General features: G+C 43.2%; 3 protein-coding genes across 4 annotated transcripts; 2 read left to right on the top strand and 1 right to left on the bottom strand.

Annotated features, from left to right (window-relative positions):
- Positions 1-680: 680 nt before the first annotated feature.
- On the top strand, positions 681-6,903 carry epor (erythropoietin receptor). Of its 2 annotated transcripts, none has more exons than XM_042087007.1 (8): positions 681-1,063; positions 1,283-1,418; positions 1,723-1,779; positions 1,979-2,124; positions 2,422-2,575; positions 2,789-2,876; positions 2,982-3,069; positions 4,326-6,903. In XM_042087007.1, the coding sequence occupies exons 2-8, from the start codon at positions 1,331-1,333 to the stop codon at positions 5,118-5,120; spliced, it is 1,416 nt and encodes a 471-aa protein (XP_041942941.1). In that variant the 5' UTR covers positions 681-1,063; positions 1,283-1,330; the 3' UTR covers positions 5,121-6,903. The 2 variants fall into 2 exon arrangements, with proteins under 2 accessions (XP_041942941.1, XP_041942940.1); XM_042087006.1 differs by having other exon boundaries at positions 687-1,063; positions 1,613-1,779.
- swsap1 (SWIM-type zinc finger 7 associated protein 1) lies at positions 6,196-9,707 on the bottom strand. Its single transcript, XM_042087009.1, has 2 exons — positions 9,191-9,707; positions 6,196-7,728 (listed from the first exon to the last, which is right to left on the bottom strand). The coding sequence occupies exons 1-2, from the start codon at positions 9,464-9,466 to the stop codon at positions 7,120-7,122; spliced, it is 885 nt and encodes a 294-aa protein (XP_041942943.1). The 5' UTR covers positions 9,467-9,707; the 3' UTR covers positions 6,196-7,119.
- znf653 (zinc finger protein 653) lies at positions 7,530-17,923 on the top strand. The gene is made up of 11 exons (XM_042087005.1): positions 7,530-7,602; positions 9,973-10,323; positions 10,543-10,583; positions 10,754-11,053; positions 11,578-12,131; positions 12,258-12,441; positions 12,926-13,016; positions 13,291-13,405; positions 13,834-13,948; positions 14,608-14,707; positions 16,625-17,923. The coding sequence occupies exons 2-11, from the start codon at positions 10,022-10,024 to the stop codon at positions 16,800-16,802; spliced, it is 1,980 nt and encodes a 659-aa protein (XP_041942939.1). The 5' UTR covers positions 7,530-7,602; positions 9,973-10,021; the 3' UTR covers positions 16,803-17,923.
- The last annotated feature ends 635 nt before the right edge of the window (positions 17,924-18,558 follow it).

The following is an 18,558-nucleotide window of genomic DNA, read 5'->3' as shown; positions in this document are numbered from 1 at the left end:
TAATTTATAGCTGGACATACCACATCCTTGTTTGTAACCACCTCGAAAACCACACTCCATTCTCCAACCCATTGTCCCCCTCATGTGCTTTCCTGTTACCCAGCAGAAGGCTAACTGACTGTTGGAGTATGTTGTATTGAATTATTTATGGAGACAAATGTCTGTAGACTTCCAAAACACCCCTCGTCAAGATCAATGTTGGTATCCAGTTAAGTAAATTAGTGCTCTAGCTGGTCAGTTTGTGGCAGATTAACGGACAGGATGATGCCAAACAATATTGTTTTTTCCCCTGGGGCTGTAGAAGGCGGGTTGCTTTGGGTCGCAACATTCGGCTTATCTGACACCCAGAGACATGACCACGTGCACTGCTGATAACGCAGGTTGAGCTTAAAAACAGTGGGTTGCGCTCGCCTGATAAAAGACCGTTTACTCAGCGCTCACCAGCTCCCAATCTTCGTGGAAGGTGCCCTCGTGGATTGCGCATGATCCAACATTCTACTGGTTAGGCTAATCCACCTGCAGTTTCTGAGTTATTCAATTAGTTGAAATGTGCCTTTAGTGTTTCCATACCTAGACATAAACTGGTATAATCATGTTTAGAATGTTATTGTTAAGATATATTTTCTCCATGTTACATAACAGTCAAGGCAAAGAAGGATTGTAAACATCAATGAAATTATTGAGCACAGTGGCTCCTCCCACACAAGTGTGAAACGACATAACTTTTCAAGGTCCCGCCTACGATGTAAGAAATGTAAGAAAAAAAGGTAAACAGCTTGTAAGCTCTTGCTTATCTCCTTCGATGCAGGCGTGTGTGACGGTGTTGCGCAGTCCATGGGGGGCTATCTTATGGTAACGCTGTGGACAACCACAGACGACAGACGTAACCAGGGGAATAAAGGCACTAAATTATACACCCCAAAAAAATGCAATTCAATTTTCGTTCAAACAGATGATCAAAAAATGACAAATGTCAGCCTAGCAAGGGTGTTGGCGTTTTGTTTTCTCCTCTGCATCTCCAAAGACTCAATTGCGGAGGTCTCAAAGGAACTTGAAGTGAAAGGTAGGCCTTTTACCAGTAGAACTCACTTCCAACAGCAGCTCCTGCTTGTTTTTGTTATTTCCTTAATGTAGAGACAATGTTATCAGCTTTCAGTGTCTTACACTATGCACTCACATATATTTTCTTGAAGGCTTTAAAGACAAAGTAAAAATGTGCTGCTTTAATGAAACTTAAATAGCACTACAATGGGGTTACTTGACATAATATCTCTTTTTGCAGTGAACATGTTGCTTCAGTATGAGAAAAATGATCCTAAATGTTTCCTGAATGGGACAGTTCAAATCTTTTGCTTTTGGGAAGAGAGGGATGAGGACAATGGGACCGCAGATCAGTATACATTCAGATATACATACCCGTAAGTGACTTTACAGCATCCTATTTGAATGTCCTATATTGCAGTTTGGATGCAACTGTCCCTATTCCCTGTTAATGCATAAATGAGAATAGAGAATGTCTTGATGGAGTAAGAGTTTTGGCATGAGCCAATTTGGCGATATGGCAGTTTGCCAGCAAGCTGCATTTTGACTATGGCGGTCATGTCTTCCACAGATACTGTGGCGCTGCAGTCTGTCCTGTTACAGTCTTCTCTATTGGTGGCGGGAGGACATTCTATTCTTGTGATAATTTTCAAGCTACACTATACGTTCCACTCTCCATAGAAGTGCTGCGTGGTGAGCAACTAATCCACAACCGCACTGTCTTCAATGATCACATCAGTAAGTCCCCTGGTCATATTTTCAAATAACTATTTGAATAACTAACTTCCACAAGGTCTTTGTAACAAATGCTAAATTAAATGCCCTGTTAGTTATTCTGTGTTGGGGGTTAGTAATGCCACTTTATGGCTGATTTTGGTGAAGTTTGGGGCACTTTGGTACTGCACTTGACTTCCCTTCCCCACTATGTGTGGTTCAGTCTTACTAGATCCTCCAGGCAACCTGACACTGAGAACAACAGCAAAGCCAGGCCAGCTGAAGGTGAACTGGGTGCAACCAGTCTTCATTGATGGAGACCTGCAGTACGAGATTAGCTATGCTGTTAGAGGAAGCCAGATGGGAAAGGTGAGTCACTTTGCTCCTAGGATCAATGGTCTTTAAAAAATACACACGTTTTTTGTGGAAAGCTTAGTGGAGTTTGTTGAAGACATTTTTTATATATATAATTGGGTGTAGAAATGTATTACATCATTGGGTGGGCAATGACTTCTTGTCATGTTTTGCAGAGATCCCAACAATCATTCTTTCTTGCCAAGTTAGACAGACAACATGAAACCAGTGTTGTCTTCTTATCAATACTTATACAAATAACAGCATGCAAAGGAAAGCACCCTAACGGTATCAATTTCCACCCTCTCACAGCGTGACGTGGTGCGCAGCAAAACAGACCTGCTCCTCCAAAACCTGCTGCCAGGTGCCAATTACTCGGTGAGGGCCCGCGCTCGGCCTCAGAGCTCAGGCTTCAATGGCTGGTGGAGTGCCTGGTCAGATCCAGTGACGATTAGGATACCCAATGGTGATTGCAACTTTTTTGTTTGTTTAGTCCCTCTTCTGTCTTTCAGTCCTCTGTTTAGTTCTTGAGACATACTGGAGTAGACCAGTATTATGATCAGGACTTAAGTTCCACAGACAGACAGCTGTCATTGCTACATAATAATCATGTGACATCTTCATGACTTCTGTGACGTACATGTTTTAACACCTGTAAACTGTTTTTGTTTTATGACAGAGACGGACCCCCTAATATTATCAATGAGCCTCATAATCTCCTTCATCTTCCTTCTGCTCTCTTTGACCATCTTCTTGAACCATCGCAAGTCAGTCAAGTTTTACAACTCATTATGTGCATAAATAAACAGTATGAATATATTCAATGTTAGACCAGCATTTAAGGATTTCCACTGATATGCCTTTGCCCTTAGGTTCCTTTCAAAGGTCTTGTGGCCCACCATTCCAAGCCCTGAAAGCAAATTCCCTGATCTCTTTACTGTCTACAAAGGGGATTTCCAGGTATTGCAGACCTTATATGCCAATTCTATACTATACAACTCCACTGTGCAGTAGTGATGCAACTTGAAAACACATAAACAGGGTGCATGTAAGGCAGGGCTCGAATTATCTTTTTGTCTTTAAGGGGGTCTCTCTATCTCATAAAAAGTTGGCACACCCCGCGTATAGCCTAACAAGGCGATACAATGAAATAGCCTAGGCGCAAGTGGCGCTTTTGCGCAGTATATGCGCACGGTAGGCCTAGGCTTTACCACACGCACACAACAGACATAGATTTTTCATAGAAATTGATTACTTTTAATTAATTTCAACATATTATTGATTATAATAGTCCATATCTCATTTCAATTTCACAATACAAAGAAATAGACTAAACGATTTAGTCTGTGCCATTCTCAATTTCACAACGTAACTCATTTAAACCAGACCCCCGTCTCAGATAGGCTATCCTCAGTGTCAAACACAATAATGCATGTAGTGTAACCTATACACAGGGGAAAAAGCACTAACTGGCAGAAATGAATAAAGCCAGCCAAACTATGTTCTAGTAGGCTAATGTGTTGAACCGTAGAAAATTAATAGACGAACAATTTTGGAGTTTGCACTGAGATATTGTCGGGTAGCCATTGAATATTCCGACATCAGAGATTGCTAACAGGTGTTTCAAAATAGCTGGGAACTTTCCGGAGCTCTGAATGGCAGAGGATAGCTAGATCATTAGACAACACAATCATTGTAGGCTGCATTATGGGCCATCATTTATGGCTTTGTCAATCAACATAGAATAGGTGAAGCGCAAGTTCAACACCAAACAGGACTTTTCAGCACGTATCAAACCACGTAGGCTAGCCCAATGAACGCCTATGCAAATAGACAAAACACTCACATCAAAGCAGGGTGACTTCTTCAGATTTGCGAGTGCTGTCAAATCGATACGGTTTGCTCATATAGTCTAGTGGTGTGGTGGTGAAGTGTCATGCTGCGTTCAAGAGCGTAGTGTAGGTCTACGTCCCGTAGTAGCATATTTTTTAAATTTAATGGTAAGAGATCGCACAGGAATGGATAATGAGCGGTTGTTTAAGATTAAATTACAATGCCAGACACCTTCAGATATGAGAGACCCCCTTAGATTTTTGACTTTGTTGCTTTCATGGGAGCCAGTCCTCACTCTATGGGAGCTCGGGTCCCTCTGGCTCCCGCGTAATTCGAGCCCTGATGTACGGACACATAGAGTAATACTTGTCTTGTCTGTACAGGAATGGATGAACCAAAGCACTGGCAGTATGAGGTGGATCCCAATCCACTACTACATGGAGGAGCCTGTGGCTCCGCTGGAGGTGCTCTCGGAGGTCACCGTCAGACCGACCCCGGCTAGTCGCGTTTCACCTCCCAAGGACACTCAGGGCGCAGAGGCTGATGGAGCCAGGCGACTGGAGGTGGGCGAGCATGAGGTGAAGAGAGACTCTCCGCACAGGTGGGCTGAGCTGCAGCATGAGGCTTGGATGCTGGAGCACCTTCGGAACCTGCATCAACACCCGGCCCCCCTCTCCCAGTCCTCTCTCCTGGAGTCCCAGGACGCCTACGTCTCCCTCAACAACTCGCAGAAGCCCGAGGAAGAAGAGGAGACGCCAGGAAAGGAAGGGGGTGGCCTGGAGGACATCCTGGAGGAGTCCATACCTCTGCAGACTCTATTCGCAGGGACAGGAACCAGGTCGTCCACATCTCACTCTGACCTGGGCTCCATGCAGCAGAGCTCCGGCTCGGGCCGACTGTCTGCACAGTCCAGCTTGGAGTACCCCAACCAGACCTGGCCGCCACACGGCCCCAGCTACACCTACATGGCCGTGGCTGACTCAGGAGTGTCCATGGACTACAGCCCCATGAGCTCCAGCCAGATCGCGGATGCAGAGCGGAAACACAAGCCCAGGGTCATCTACACCAACGAGTATAAAAACGAGCTGCCCCTCCACAAACACTGGCCACTTATGGGGGCCAATGGGCTCCTGAGGGCTGACCTCATGGACTCTGCAGCTTCGAAACACCAAACATAAGCTTTCAGGGAAGGGCAGAAGTGGATTTCCACTAAAAGAAGAGGACATTATGAGCTTTTTTTCTGTTGATGTGCACCTGCCATATGCACCTGTCTTCAGCTTCTAGTATTGAAGCTGAAGCGGACACACAAACAACAGATGAAGTCTTTGACAATAGATAAAAAAGCAGAGGAATCAAAAACTGGGTGAAGGCAGAGGAATCAATAACTGGGTGTCCATTCAGCTCATTTGCTTATGTGCACAATTCAGTTAAAGAAAATGTGCATCTGTATGCATCCAATCCACCAAACTTAGTCACATTATTACTTGTACAAATCGAGCGTTTATCCACTCACTTTTGTGTATCAAATGTCTATTCGCATGAAAAGATCTTAAGCAAATTTCGAGTGCTTCCAATCAGAACTACTTCTTTGAATGGTCAAAATGTGCATTAAAAAGTTTAATGGAAACCCAGCTATTGAAATAATGAATTTTGCCATAATGTGAATGTGCCATTTTGGCATAGTGTGAGAGCTGCTCATGCAGCTATTACTGTGATCATGAATTTAGTCATTATTATTTAATAACCATGTAAATGTCAATGTCAAATGTTGTTAATGTTGTTTTAGGCATAATTTTTTTTCTTTATTTCATCATTTTTTAATAACTTCATGTACTTTTTTGTTGTCATTGTTAAAATTGTCAGTGTTCTTTATAATACAATTACACACATCAGACAAATAAGCATTACTGTAGGATGTGGAATAAGAGAAGAGAGTTGATATCAGACTTTTCTCTGACACTTATCTCCAGCTTGCAGACAGGTTGAGTATATTCACTCTATAAAGTCACTGGGTATCCCATTTTTGTGGCCCGATTTCTCATGGGTTGTTTTTACAAACTGTTAATATATTTGTTATGAGAACACAATAAAAATGTCTGCTTTTGCTATTAATTAATGTAAAGCTTTTCAGCATCACTTATAAGTGACTTATTTTTAATAAGCAGCAGTGTGATTATAATTGTTTGTAATTGTAATTCATCATAAAACAGCCCAGACTATAGTTTCATAAAAATTGCACAGAATACCTATATCTGTAATGTTGTTTTCAAAGACATTTATTTGCCTTGACCCTGGAGACATTCAAAAATATTTCAAGGCATTCTCTCAGTAGCCAATAGCTAGCAAGTATCTCCAGAGGATGCCAGTTTGAATTTTGCAAATTTGCAGTAAAAACTGTGTTTATTTTGTCAAGATTTTTTTACCTTGTTGTGTCATGTGATATTTCATTCAATATATTTGTATGTAATTTTGTTTCATATCCAGAAATACACTATATGAATAACTCTGTAAGTAGCTCTGCCTTCTCTTTTTTCTTGAGGGCCAGACCAAAGCTTTCAGTTAGTTAACCTCCTTCATGTTCACCTTCATGTAGACTTGTGATCTAAGACATGTCTCTTGTGACTGTTGTATTGAATAACACAAAACATGTAAATATAAATATCAATTTATAAACAAATATCATAGTACCACACACTGCAAGTAAAACGAAACAGGACTATGATCAACAGAATGTTTGTGAATTCTCTTGTCAGTTTTTTTGGTAATTTTATCACATGGAATTATTGTACTTTCTATAAATATGTACTTTTCTTACATTCTAACATTTTAATTTGTTTTAAAACTGTTTCAAAGAATGATATTTGTGTAAATAACTTATTATTCTATACAGACAAAGACTGTCAGATGTAAACACACTGAACCATTTTTATACTTACAATACATAAACTTCATCCCAATTAATTGTGTCTTCTTTTCTTTGTGTAATAGCAGACGACAATATTGCTGATGACAATAAGTTTTCACCTAAACAAACACTTTTTTCCTTTAACTTTAGTCTCTCTCTCTCTCTCTCTAATATACAGTGTATATATATACATACATATATATATATATATACATACATATTTCGCTACCTCTTCAGTCTTCCATTTAACAGGAAAGAGGGGGAGTTTAATACTATGTAGAATGCAACTGATTTTGAACCCCTTCCCTTTGCTGGTCTGAGTCTCTAGGCTCTCTCAGTTTGCTGGTTAGAGAAAACTTCATAGCACCATTGGCATGAACAGCTAAATGCCACTGCAGTCTGTTGGCAGCCCCAGGACTAACCCCTGCCCCAGAGAGATGCACCTGCCAATCATGCAGTAACTCATCCCCACCAGCCATGGAACGCAAGTCCTGAACCAAGGTGCAGCGTGTTGGTATGTAACGATCTAGCACCGACAACACAGGATCAGTAGTCGCTGCTTCCCAGTCAGAGTGGAAGGACACGATGACACGGCACGGAAGCGCAGCACCCCTATCCGTACCTCTACTCGCCTCCGCTTTCTCATGCATGGGGTTGAAAAAGGAGGACGTGTCGGTCAGCAGAGCTGCCAGGTGCGCTGTGGCACTCATCTCCTCTCTCTGAGGTCCTCTGGCACCTTCGCCCATCCCACGCAGGTAAGCGTCCAGCCCGTCCACCAGCACTAGAGACGGGGCAGCAGCTGCCCCTGAGGCCTGCTCATGTAAGGAGGCCACGTTCAGTAGCAGATCCTCTAAGGATCTGGGGTACACAAACTGGATTTTCTGAAGTATCAAGAAAAATAATGCATCAATCATCTACTAAACAATGATATGAACACGTCTGACCCTATGAAAGAGCACACCTGATGGAAAAGGCTTGTTGTGCTGGCTGTTTGGTCTAGTTTAAAAGGAGGTCATCTCAAATCTCAAGTACTCGGCTATGGGCCGATCTTTGAGCTCCTGTTTTGTTCAGATTAGTCAGGATAAACATATTTTACCGACTATGTCCTAATTTAAGGAACATGTTTACACACACTATCTATCTGAGCACAAAAAGATAAGTCTATTCCCTTATCCTCCAACCACAACACCATGGACAAAAATAACCTTCCCTATATTGACCCCTTGCAAGTGACGTCACGTTTTGTTCGCGCCACAGCAAAATAGCCTAGTGGACGGCAAGAACACGAATCAAATCAATGGGTTGTAATGGGACATATCGCACAGCTAGGAGATTATAGTAAGATTTAACCGTAGTAATGCCCTTCCACGACTGTTGGCGTATTGTTTGGAATACAACAACATCCCATGTTCTTGCATAGATATATTTTGGTTTGTTTTCTTTGTGTTTCGGGAGTATTTCAACCACAATTGCATGCTTATCTCCTCAGTGTATGAAGCACAGCAGCGGTTGCTATAGCAACCATAGACTGAACAGGACGGCAGATAGCACTTAGGCAAAGTCTTTGGCAAGATCTGAATGTAAACAGATAATACCGTTCAAGTTTTTTTATTTCCTATTTCTTTCAATTCTTTAACTTAAGACATGTAGGCCTAAGAAGTAAGTTTATTCACTGGGCAACGTACAAACTGACGAGTTACATTAGCCCTAGCACTATGAGCTACGATAAACGTTAGCTAGAATAGCTAGCTTCTAAGTGTGGCAGCTAAGTTATTATTTCATGTTCTGTTATGACATTCTTAACGTTTTGACTATGTTACAACTGATAAAAGCAAGACAAATAAAGTAACCAAATCGCTTTGCAATATTTTAGTCTAGAAATACTTATGGGTGTTAATTTACCATAATGTTAATTACAGTAGCCTAACTTTAGACCTGACATTATCTCCACTTGCTGTTACCACCAGTTTTAATAACTTTACATTTGCGATCATGACCCATTTCATCTAACACCACTGGCATCTTTCCTTGACTATCAGACCCCAAACAGCAATACATTGAACTACAAAGATGTTATAGTAATGGTGTTCAGTTCATCATAATCGTTATGACATAATGTAATTTGCCATCCGTCTCCTATCTTTTTGCCGTCCAGCATGGAGCCGTCACGTGACTTAAGTCACGTGTCTGCAAGGGGTGAATAGCCTTAAAGCTATATGGTCAATCACTGTTGAGTAGCCTATTGCAATTTACTTTGTAACTTGTGGAGTGGAAACAATAGCATAAATGCTAACCAAGACTGCAACAGACATTGGAAGAGATGAGACAATTTGCCGTTATTACCTTCAGACTGTCTGGTTTCAAGCTAGTCACGGACTCCTTAACTGGGATTGGAAACTTTTGAATGGCAGTATGGGTGTAAAACATAACTCTATGGCCAAGTTCTGTGGCAGCTGTCACTGCTGTCAGGAATAACAACGCACTGCTGACGCCTCGCTCTCCAACGACGACCACCGAACTACATTCGGTAGAGCTGTGACACAACACGCTCGCGTCTCCTGAAGAGGTTGTAGTAGAACAACCATGCCTTCTAAATACTGCCTCCAAAATGGCAGCCATGACAACTAATTTGTCGCTCCTCTGGTAATAGACACTGAGATGCTCACGAAGCTAACCATGGCAGTACAATCACATATTTTTACATTTCCACAGAATGACAACAGTCAGGCAACTTTCCGCAACTTTTTGATTCCCGCGTTCAGTATCTCTACACGCCCTAAGTACGCACTGTGATATCTGATTGGTCAGTGTAGACGTCTGTTAAAAAGCAAGCAACAAGGAAGTAATCAGTGTCCCTCTCTGGCTCCTAAATGGGAATATTTGTGCAGCCCACACTGACTAGAAAATAACACAACTCTGTAATTGCAAAATGTGCGTTATTGTACGTTATTGTTTACTGTGCACAAACGGGTCGATAAAATACGGAAATTTATACTAAAACAATACATATCCCAATCGAAGAAAAATAATTACTGAGCGCTCCTGATGCGCAGTACAGTTGCACTAGAATGCGCAGAGAACCACGGCTCCAATGCTACCCAAACATTGCTATTTCCTGTCTTCAGTCAACTTCCGTTGAAATCATCAGTAAACCACCACAACAACAGACAGCTGATGGCCAAGATGGCGACTGGGTATGCAGGAGAGGCCACCTTGGACCCGAAAGAAACGGGGGACCAGATCAAGGCTATTTTACGGCGTTGTAGAGGTCGGCCCAGGCTTACCGACTCCGACCGAGCGCAGAGGCGACTGGAGTCAAGGAAAAAGTACGACGTGCGGCGAGTATACCTTGGAGAGTCACACAAGGTTTGGAGTGAGCTGCGCCGGCAAACTACCTTGAGCGATGCTGGTTTAGCAGAGTATTTGATTCTGTTGAATTCTGCATATGGAGAGAGATATCAGCAGCGATATGGCGGGTACGTGAACAGAGTGATATTTTGCTTTAACACTGATTGGCTCTTCATGCTGCTGCAGATTCACCGCTGGCAACGCCAGGTCTAACTGCAGTGTATACGTTGCACTTTTCCACATGAACAATATTGCATGGTTTACCCGTATAGGAACTCGGTTTGCGTGTTGCCTTCTCCACAAAACCTTAGTGTTGTAAATTGTAGTAACACTATTGCTGTTAACAGGAAGAAGACCATTCCAGAACTGTGTGGCAATCAGAGAAAGAGTGAGTCACTAGTCTCATGAAGTTCAATTTTAGTGTATCTGACGTGTATGTTCAGGGTTGTACCTGACAAACAAATATTTGTTCTACTCTCACTTTGATAGTGTGTTGATTCTGAGGATCTCAGACATCTTTTGAGCTCATAATTGTTACACCCTGGGCCTGCTTTCTAGGCAAGAAGACCCCTGTTACCAGCTTGCAGGCATTAGTTGGCTGGTACCAGGAGCACTCACAGACCTGTCCACATGAGCCCCAGCTGAAAGCGCTTGAGCCAGTCCTAGGCCTGTCCACCTCTGTGCTGTGGCAGTGTGATGCAGCACACTCGTTTGTGCAGCACCTGTCCTGGCCAGCTGAGGGTGGCAGCGAGTCTGAGGCGGAGGAAGAGGCCGAGACCGAAGGAGAGGCTGAGAGGGAGACCAGGGTCGAGATGATATCGGGGGCCAACACTCGGGGAAGACGGAAAGCACGCAAAGGTAAAGGTGTAACATAAAGTCTCTCCCCTTATGGTACTGGCAACTGATGTGATTTTGTGTTCACATGAGGGTCAACATTAGATCAACTATATGTGACACATGATCTCTCGATACCTGATCTTTAGGAATGTTTGAAAATTGAATAGATTATCCTTAACGAGTACAATGTTGGTGGTATAGATAGATGGATGAATGGTGGTCGCAATGGTATGGATTTTACATGCCCATCTTCAATGCCTTTCTGTTTGTGCAAGCAGTCTAATATTATAAGTCAGCAGTTGTATTGGTGCAATCTAAGTGTCACGTTTTAGTGGGATATTTAATGATTAACCCTTAAAGGAGTACCGTCAGACCGGTGTGACGGGAATGTTGGGAAATTAACATTCTAAAGAATATCTGGGTTCATTGAATTCAACATAGAATTTTAGAACCTTCAATTGTTGCGGAACTTAGAATGTTCAAAAACCTACACCTTTAAGGGTTAATCTATCTGTGTCACCCTCCCCCTTCGTTTCGTTTCACAGAGGAGCTGAGTGACTCCAGCATGGCCAACACTGATGTCTCCCAGGCCGCTCACGTGACTGTGAGCCACGAGGACCAGATCACCGCCCTCACCCAACTTACAGCGTCCTCCAGTGTTGCGCATGATTGCACATCGGGCACTGAGTGCCCAGCAGAGAGCCAGTCTGTCTGGGAGATGGAGGTGGTCATGGAGGGCCAAGCAGCCCAGGCACTTGGCAAGCCTGACCACAAGGGCTCCTGTGTAGATGCGGGACGGGACCTGGGCCTGTCCGAAGACGGCGTTGGGCAGCTGGGCATGGCCGCAGTAGGCTTAGGGGCCGAGGCGGTCCCCTCTAGCTATGAGTGTGTTGTTGTGACACAGGCCCTGATGGACAGGCCGGCGGTGCAAGATGGAGATGGGTCAGGCAATGCTGGGGCCACCCTGTTGCAGGCGAACCCTGCGGGCACCATTCCCATGCAGGGCCAGGCGGGAGAGCTGTTCGAGCCACAGACACTGCAGACTGTTGTTAGCAGCTGTGAACTGCCTGAGCAGAGGGGCACGCTGGAAGCATCACAGGTAGATACACACCTGAACAAGCAATGCAGTCCTAGATATGTCCCTGTCCACTCCTTGGAGTCCTAGATATGTCCCTGTCCACTCCTTGGAGTCTTAAAGACCCTCTCTTTTTCATCTTACCTTTAGCTCATAATCATCACTGGCCCCAGTTATGAAGCGCTGACATCGGAAGGCATCCAGCTCAACATGGGCTCTAGTGACGGGGAGGAGGTCACCTGCACCGTTATAGAGGGCATGGCCTACAACCAGATGTGTCAGGCAGAGGCAGGCCTCAGGGGGCCCATTACTGACTCAGCGGAGGCCGTCACAGGTGAGGAACCTTCCATGTTAAAAGTTTAAACCGCTGTTTAACCAGCTGTGTTCATGTGTGCTTTGGCCTACAGTTAATATGATACATTTGAATTGATTTAAAGTTGATGAATCTGAATTAATTGTGCTGAATTAATTATTTGAATAGATTAATGCATTTCTGTGTAGTACATCTAGAGTTAGATAGTATTTTAAAGGCACATACATTTAGGGTAACAATGAATATAATGTAATATAAAGATATACAGCAATACCAAAACATCACTAAGTCGGTTTGTATTTATGAAAATAGTGTCTAAAGTTTCAGAAGGCATTTTGTTATTTGGCCACCAGAGGGACTGATAGTCTTTTCACTCAAACAAACTACATTCAATGAGCAGGCCGCCTTATGGTGGATGTAATAAGTGACCTTCACGCTGCTGACAGAGATGTCACTGACGGCCCTTTTGAATGTGTGCATCTGGACGACTCTGTCCTCCCCACAGTTGTACCAGAGAGACAGCAGCTCCAGCCTGCGGAGGAGGTGCACAGCCTCCGGACACCCAGCACCAAGGATCTACAGCGCAGCCTCACAAGGTAGGAGACCGCTGGAGGTGGCAGAAAGGCGCCACTCAGTCTAGGTGTGTAGTCAGGTCAGGTGTTTAGGACGTTTTGTCACAGATCTCTGGAAAGGGTTAGTTCAATCTACAGGTCACCTAGGTTTTAACCTTTTTTTTTTTTTTTAAATATCCAATTGTTTTAGAGTTTACTGCTTGCATTGTCATTTCCTATCATTATGACTGCATAAACTACCTTGCCAGTTCTGATATGTGTGATCCTTGGGTCTTTATTTTTCTTATTGCTACTGTAGCAGGTCCAAAAGGAGGCGGCGAGGTCCTGTCATAGAGGCTGATGGGATGCTAAAGATGTTCCACTGTCCTTACGAGGGCTGCAGTCAGGTGTATGTGGCCATTAGTAGCTTTCAGGTGAGCTACAACTCGGGGCCTACAGGGTGTAGGTGTGTTTGCCAAAGTTGTGTACTTCGTACGTAAAGGAAACCTTTTTGTTTGCACAACTCCTGAACTAGTGGGAGCGTCATTTTAGATGGAAGTAATTGAAATGAATTAATCATCAATGAAATAGTGAGGTGTGCTATGGCCTAAGAATGCTCCACATATAGATTATGTTTGCAGTGTAGCTGTTCCAAACACCATCTAGTTATGGAAAAGCTGTGGACTTGTGCTTGTAGATTTGTACAAAGTAGAGGCATGAGGCCTTTGAAACACAGAAAAATAGACAGAATCTTTTCTCAAACCTTTAGAAAGCCCCTTGATCAATCATTCTGTGCCTTTCAGTTTGCAGAAGCAGTAAATCCTAAATGTAGTGTATAAAGTATTCTGCTTGAATCTTGCAGAACCATGTTAACCTAGTCCACAGGAAAGGGCGGACAAAGGTGTGCCCCCATCCTGGCTGTGGGAAGAAATTCTATCTCTCCAACCACCTGCATCGCCACATGATTATCCACTCAGGTACACACTCCCGCAAACTTTCACATTACAAACACATTCAGATGTCACATACTGTACATTTATTGAACAAAACCAGCCTATATGGTATGTGGTTTTGCTGTAAGTTGGTTTATTTGAGAAATATGCTGAAATACCTCTGTTTACTTTTACTGTTACCCATTTTACAATGCTGATAACAGTCAGCAGTGGTAGAGCACACACACATTTTTTTATGGATTGACCTGAAGTACTTTTCAGACCCCTATTACGATCGTATTTACAACCGCAAATCAGAAAAAGTTGGGACGTTGTGTAAAATGCAAATAAAAAGAGAATGTGACAAGTCTCGTAAACCCATATTTTTGCAGCAAAAAGGACATAGACAACATATCGAATGTTGAAAATGAAAATGTGGACCGTTTCATGGAAAATATATGTTCATTTTGAATTTGATGCCAGCAACATGTTTAAAAAAACATATATAACATATAAGTATATCTTATTTATTGACTACATTTGACTGCCTGTAACTCACACACATTTATGGTAGTGATGTCTATCTCTGTTTATAATCCAGAACACAAATGCATTTGTTATCGCAAATGTGCTTCTTTATCAGGAGTCTTTAACCTGGTAAGTCCCTAGTGCCCCTTTTCCCACTGTTATGTGACCTCTGTCAGGTGTCCGAGACTTCATCTGTGAGACATGTGGCAAGTCCTTTAAGAGGAAGAACCACCTGGAGGTGCACCGGCGCACACACACAGGAGAGACCCCACTTCAGTGAGTCCAGTCTTGTCCACACACACACTCACACAAACACACAAACATAGCTAAAAACAGGGGTGAGAAGTGCCCAGTGTTTGTCACTGTCTGGTTGTACTGCAAGGGTAAGGGAACATTTTGTTTTTGCAGTGGCTTTGAAGACACACCACAGCATCCCAACCACAAAAGACACATGTGGCTAGCTTTGGTAAACGTTGATGTCTGGCTTTCAGAGAAAAAAAGTGATGATCTGTCCAGGGGCGATTCTAGACCTAGAGCTTTGCTGGGGCACAGGCCCCCAACATAAAAAAAAAAAAAAAAATGAACTGTGCGCGCAATATGAAATAAATGGCTAGCCTGATTTGGACCATCACATATCTCCCCTAGGTCACAGACATCCTCCTCCATACTCTGAATAGTTTTACGTCTAGCTCCCATCATGTCCTCATCCGTTTCTTGCCTGTCTCTCTCCTCCTCCTCCTCCTGCCTGGTATTGGACTGCCCAGCCTGTGCTCTTTCTCCCCTCTCTTCGACCTTCTTCTCCTCCTCCTCCTCCTCCTCCAGCACTCTCTCCCTCAATTGTTGTAGCAGCCACTATCCAGCAACATCCAAACACATAGGCATAAGTAGGCCTATACTCACTGCATGAATTTAATAGGCTTTCCTACTAACACAAGGGAAGCTTATTTTTAGTCAAAATTGAGATATACTTCCCTCCCAGGCAGGGGTCCTATAGACATCCTGGCAATACTGCAGTTCTTTGTAGCTTAAATAGCCTACTAAAGCATTCATACTGACTTGTGGTGATAATTTGCAAATGTAGCCTATAATAATCTACACAGATGGCTACTCTGATTCTGTGTATATTATTATAGGCTACATTTGCAAATGCAGCAAACTTATTTAAGTTTGCCATTAAACCATTGATTAAATCACAGCACTTGCTATTACCAGCATAAATGTTAATGTTACCGTTAATGTGGGCAAAATTATCATACCTCCCTCATCCCCCTCACTGTTCCTCTCCCTCTGCCTCTGTTCAGGAAGAATTTTCTGATGTCCATCTCTGAATAGTTTATCAGAAGGCTATGTTTAGTTTTACAGTAGGACAGCTTCACAAACAGTATAGGCTACTTTTACAGGACTCTCTCTACAGTATACGTATAGATCCTTATTATTTGTCCGCATGTGTGCATGCAGCCTACGCATGGTGTGAGTGTGTGTGTGTGAGGGAGAGAGCACAAGCTGTTAAACTGTTGCTAAATTTAGGCTACAATGACGCTAAGCATTGAAAAACAGATGCTAGTTATGTGGGTAACACTCTCTAACAGCGATCAACTTGTCATTTTTTCTGTCAAAAAGTTGTGAATTTGTTGTAACATTAAACAGGGGACGACTTACTCTATGCTCAAAGTGATGTAACGAGCTCCAGCGGATTCCACAGTGTATGTGTGTGCAGTACAACGAAACACTTGGAAGAATCATGTGAACGATTTTCATTGGTTGTTGCGTTCAATCTTAGCCAGCTACAGAGTTGCTATTTCCTGATTGGCTATTATGGCCCCTTTCTTTATTCCTTGTTTTTTTTTTTTATTGGCTGGTAAGTGACAGGCTTGAGCCATGAATAAAGCAGGCACGGAGATGCCCTCATGAATGCCGTTTTCAGCTAAAGCCGCGCTAGAATTGTACTGGGGCACTGGAGACTTTTACTAAGGCACGTGCCCCAGTGAATAAGGTCTAGTGACGCCCCTGGATCTGTCAGACCTAATGACACTCTGGGTGGCACTGTGAAATGAGCATGTCGTCAACTTGCTACTTGGTTCTCAGACAATGTACTCTCTCTTCCCTCATCTTTTCTATCTGCCCCCCCCCCCCACTCAATTGTATCTTTTTTCTACCTCACCCTCTTTTTCTTCTCCATGTCCTTCCCCGTAGGTGTGAGATCTGTGGGTACCAGTGCCGGCAGCGCGCCTCCCTCAACTGGCACATGAAGAAGCACACGCCGGAGGCCCACTACAACTTCACGTGCGAGCACTGCGGGAAGCGCTTTGAGAAGCTGGACAGCGTCAAGTTCCACAAGCTCAAGAGCCACCCGGAGAAGCAGGCTGTGTGAGGAGAACAACCAAAAAAAAAAAAGCACTAAAGGGGCATTACAGGTGCCGTGAGAATGAGCAGAGTGGTGGACCGATAGAAATGAAGGATGGATTGGGGGAAAAAAAGAATGAGGGCAAAAACTGTCCACAGAGGGTCAAAAGTGCAATATGGAATTCTAGAGGTGACTGAGATGAATCTGGGGAATGGAGGGTGTGAAGGGACAAAAAACCTTCCAGAGAGCGTCTGGTCTCTGTGACAACAGGCGTCCTGATTGAGAATGTCCTCTGTGCCGGTCCTCTCAGTCTGCTGGACTGTGCTGGACATGGCCTGCATTCGGTCATGCAGGCTACAGGACTGTGGTTTGCCCAGACTGTGCTGTATATGGCCTGCATTGGGTCATGCAGGCTACAGGACTGTGGTTTGCCCAGACTGTGCTGCTAGGGCTTTTGGCTTGATCCACGGGGCTTCTCTCAGAGGAGAATATCTGCATTTCCTGTTTGACAGCATCCAATAAGAGGGGACAGAAGATCACTGATACACTTGAGACGTGCTTATGTGATGATTTTCTGCATTTCAACATCCTTACTTCACTCCCTCTTATTAGTCACATGTACAACAATGGACAATGCATCAGAAGCCCCTCCAGTAAGGCACACAGCTCTGATTGGTGCCCTTTTTATAGAACTAAACGTGGTTTCTTCAGAGATACAGTTCAAAAAAGACTTTCCTCTGATGGGCTTTATCAAAAAAAGCAGGGGCACAAAAATGTATGGACATCTCAGTATAAACCCTCTCCTATGAAACCTGTGGAAGCTGTACGTGCTGCCTATACTCTCAGGAAATGTAATCCAAACACGTGTTGGTTTGTGAATTAGTGTTTGTTACTGCCCTACCCCATGTCCCTTCACTCCCAACTGTCTACAGTGGTCTAGAGTGTGACTTGCCGTAGCAGTTTCACCTTCTTGATAAAAGAACAAACAGTTATAATTTATATATTTTTTCTTTCCTTGGTTCTCTACTTGTATCATAGAAATTGAATAAATCTGTAAGATATGTGAATATAATGTGAATAGAGAATGTACAGGTACCCCCAAAAGAGAATTGTTTTGGATAAATAAACAAGACACTGTATGGAAAGTTGTGCAGCCTTTTTGTATATTTTTTTTAGAAGTAAGGTAATTCCGTAAATCAACATCTCCAGCCACTATTGTGCCCTGTAGTTCTTACGTCAGCTGTGTTTTAATGGCTTTTTACAAGTGTTGTGAAACAGAACAGCTTGTCTATATGTGGCCATAATGCCATCACATGTAACACAGTGTGTACCGAGCTGCCAAGCCTACTGTACTCCACAGTCATGTGATGGTTAGGTTAGGTTGTAAAGTTGGGTGATTTTAGGGAGTGGGAATTATTCCTATTTCAATGTGCAATAGGCAGAGCCGGACAGTAACGGAATACATTTACTTGAGTACAGTACTTGAGTATTTTTGAGGAATCTGTACTTTACTTGAGTATCATTTTTGGGGAGTACTCGAAAAATGCGATATTTAGAAAATGTAGGCTACTCTTGATACTCAAGTACTTTTAAAAACAAGTACTTCAGTACTTTTACTTAAGTAGACATCTGACTGTTGTACTTTTACTTGTACTTGAGTAAAATTTAGCAAAGGGTATCTGTACTTTTGCTCAAGTAATGAAGCTGTGTACTCTGCCTCTGGCAATAGATACGTACCAGAAAAGTTGTTTGTTGGTGCGCACATCCAAGGCAGGTGCTGGAC

The sequence above is a fragment of the Alosa sapidissima genome, chromosome 3 (genome assembly GCF_018492685.1).
Source record: "Alosa sapidissima isolate fAloSap1 chromosome 3, fAloSap1.pri, whole genome shotgun sequence".
Lineage (NCBI taxonomy): Eukaryota > Metazoa > Chordata > Actinopteri > Clupeiformes > Clupeidae > Alosa > Alosa sapidissima.
This window is presented reverse-complemented; position numbering and strand designations above follow the sequence as displayed.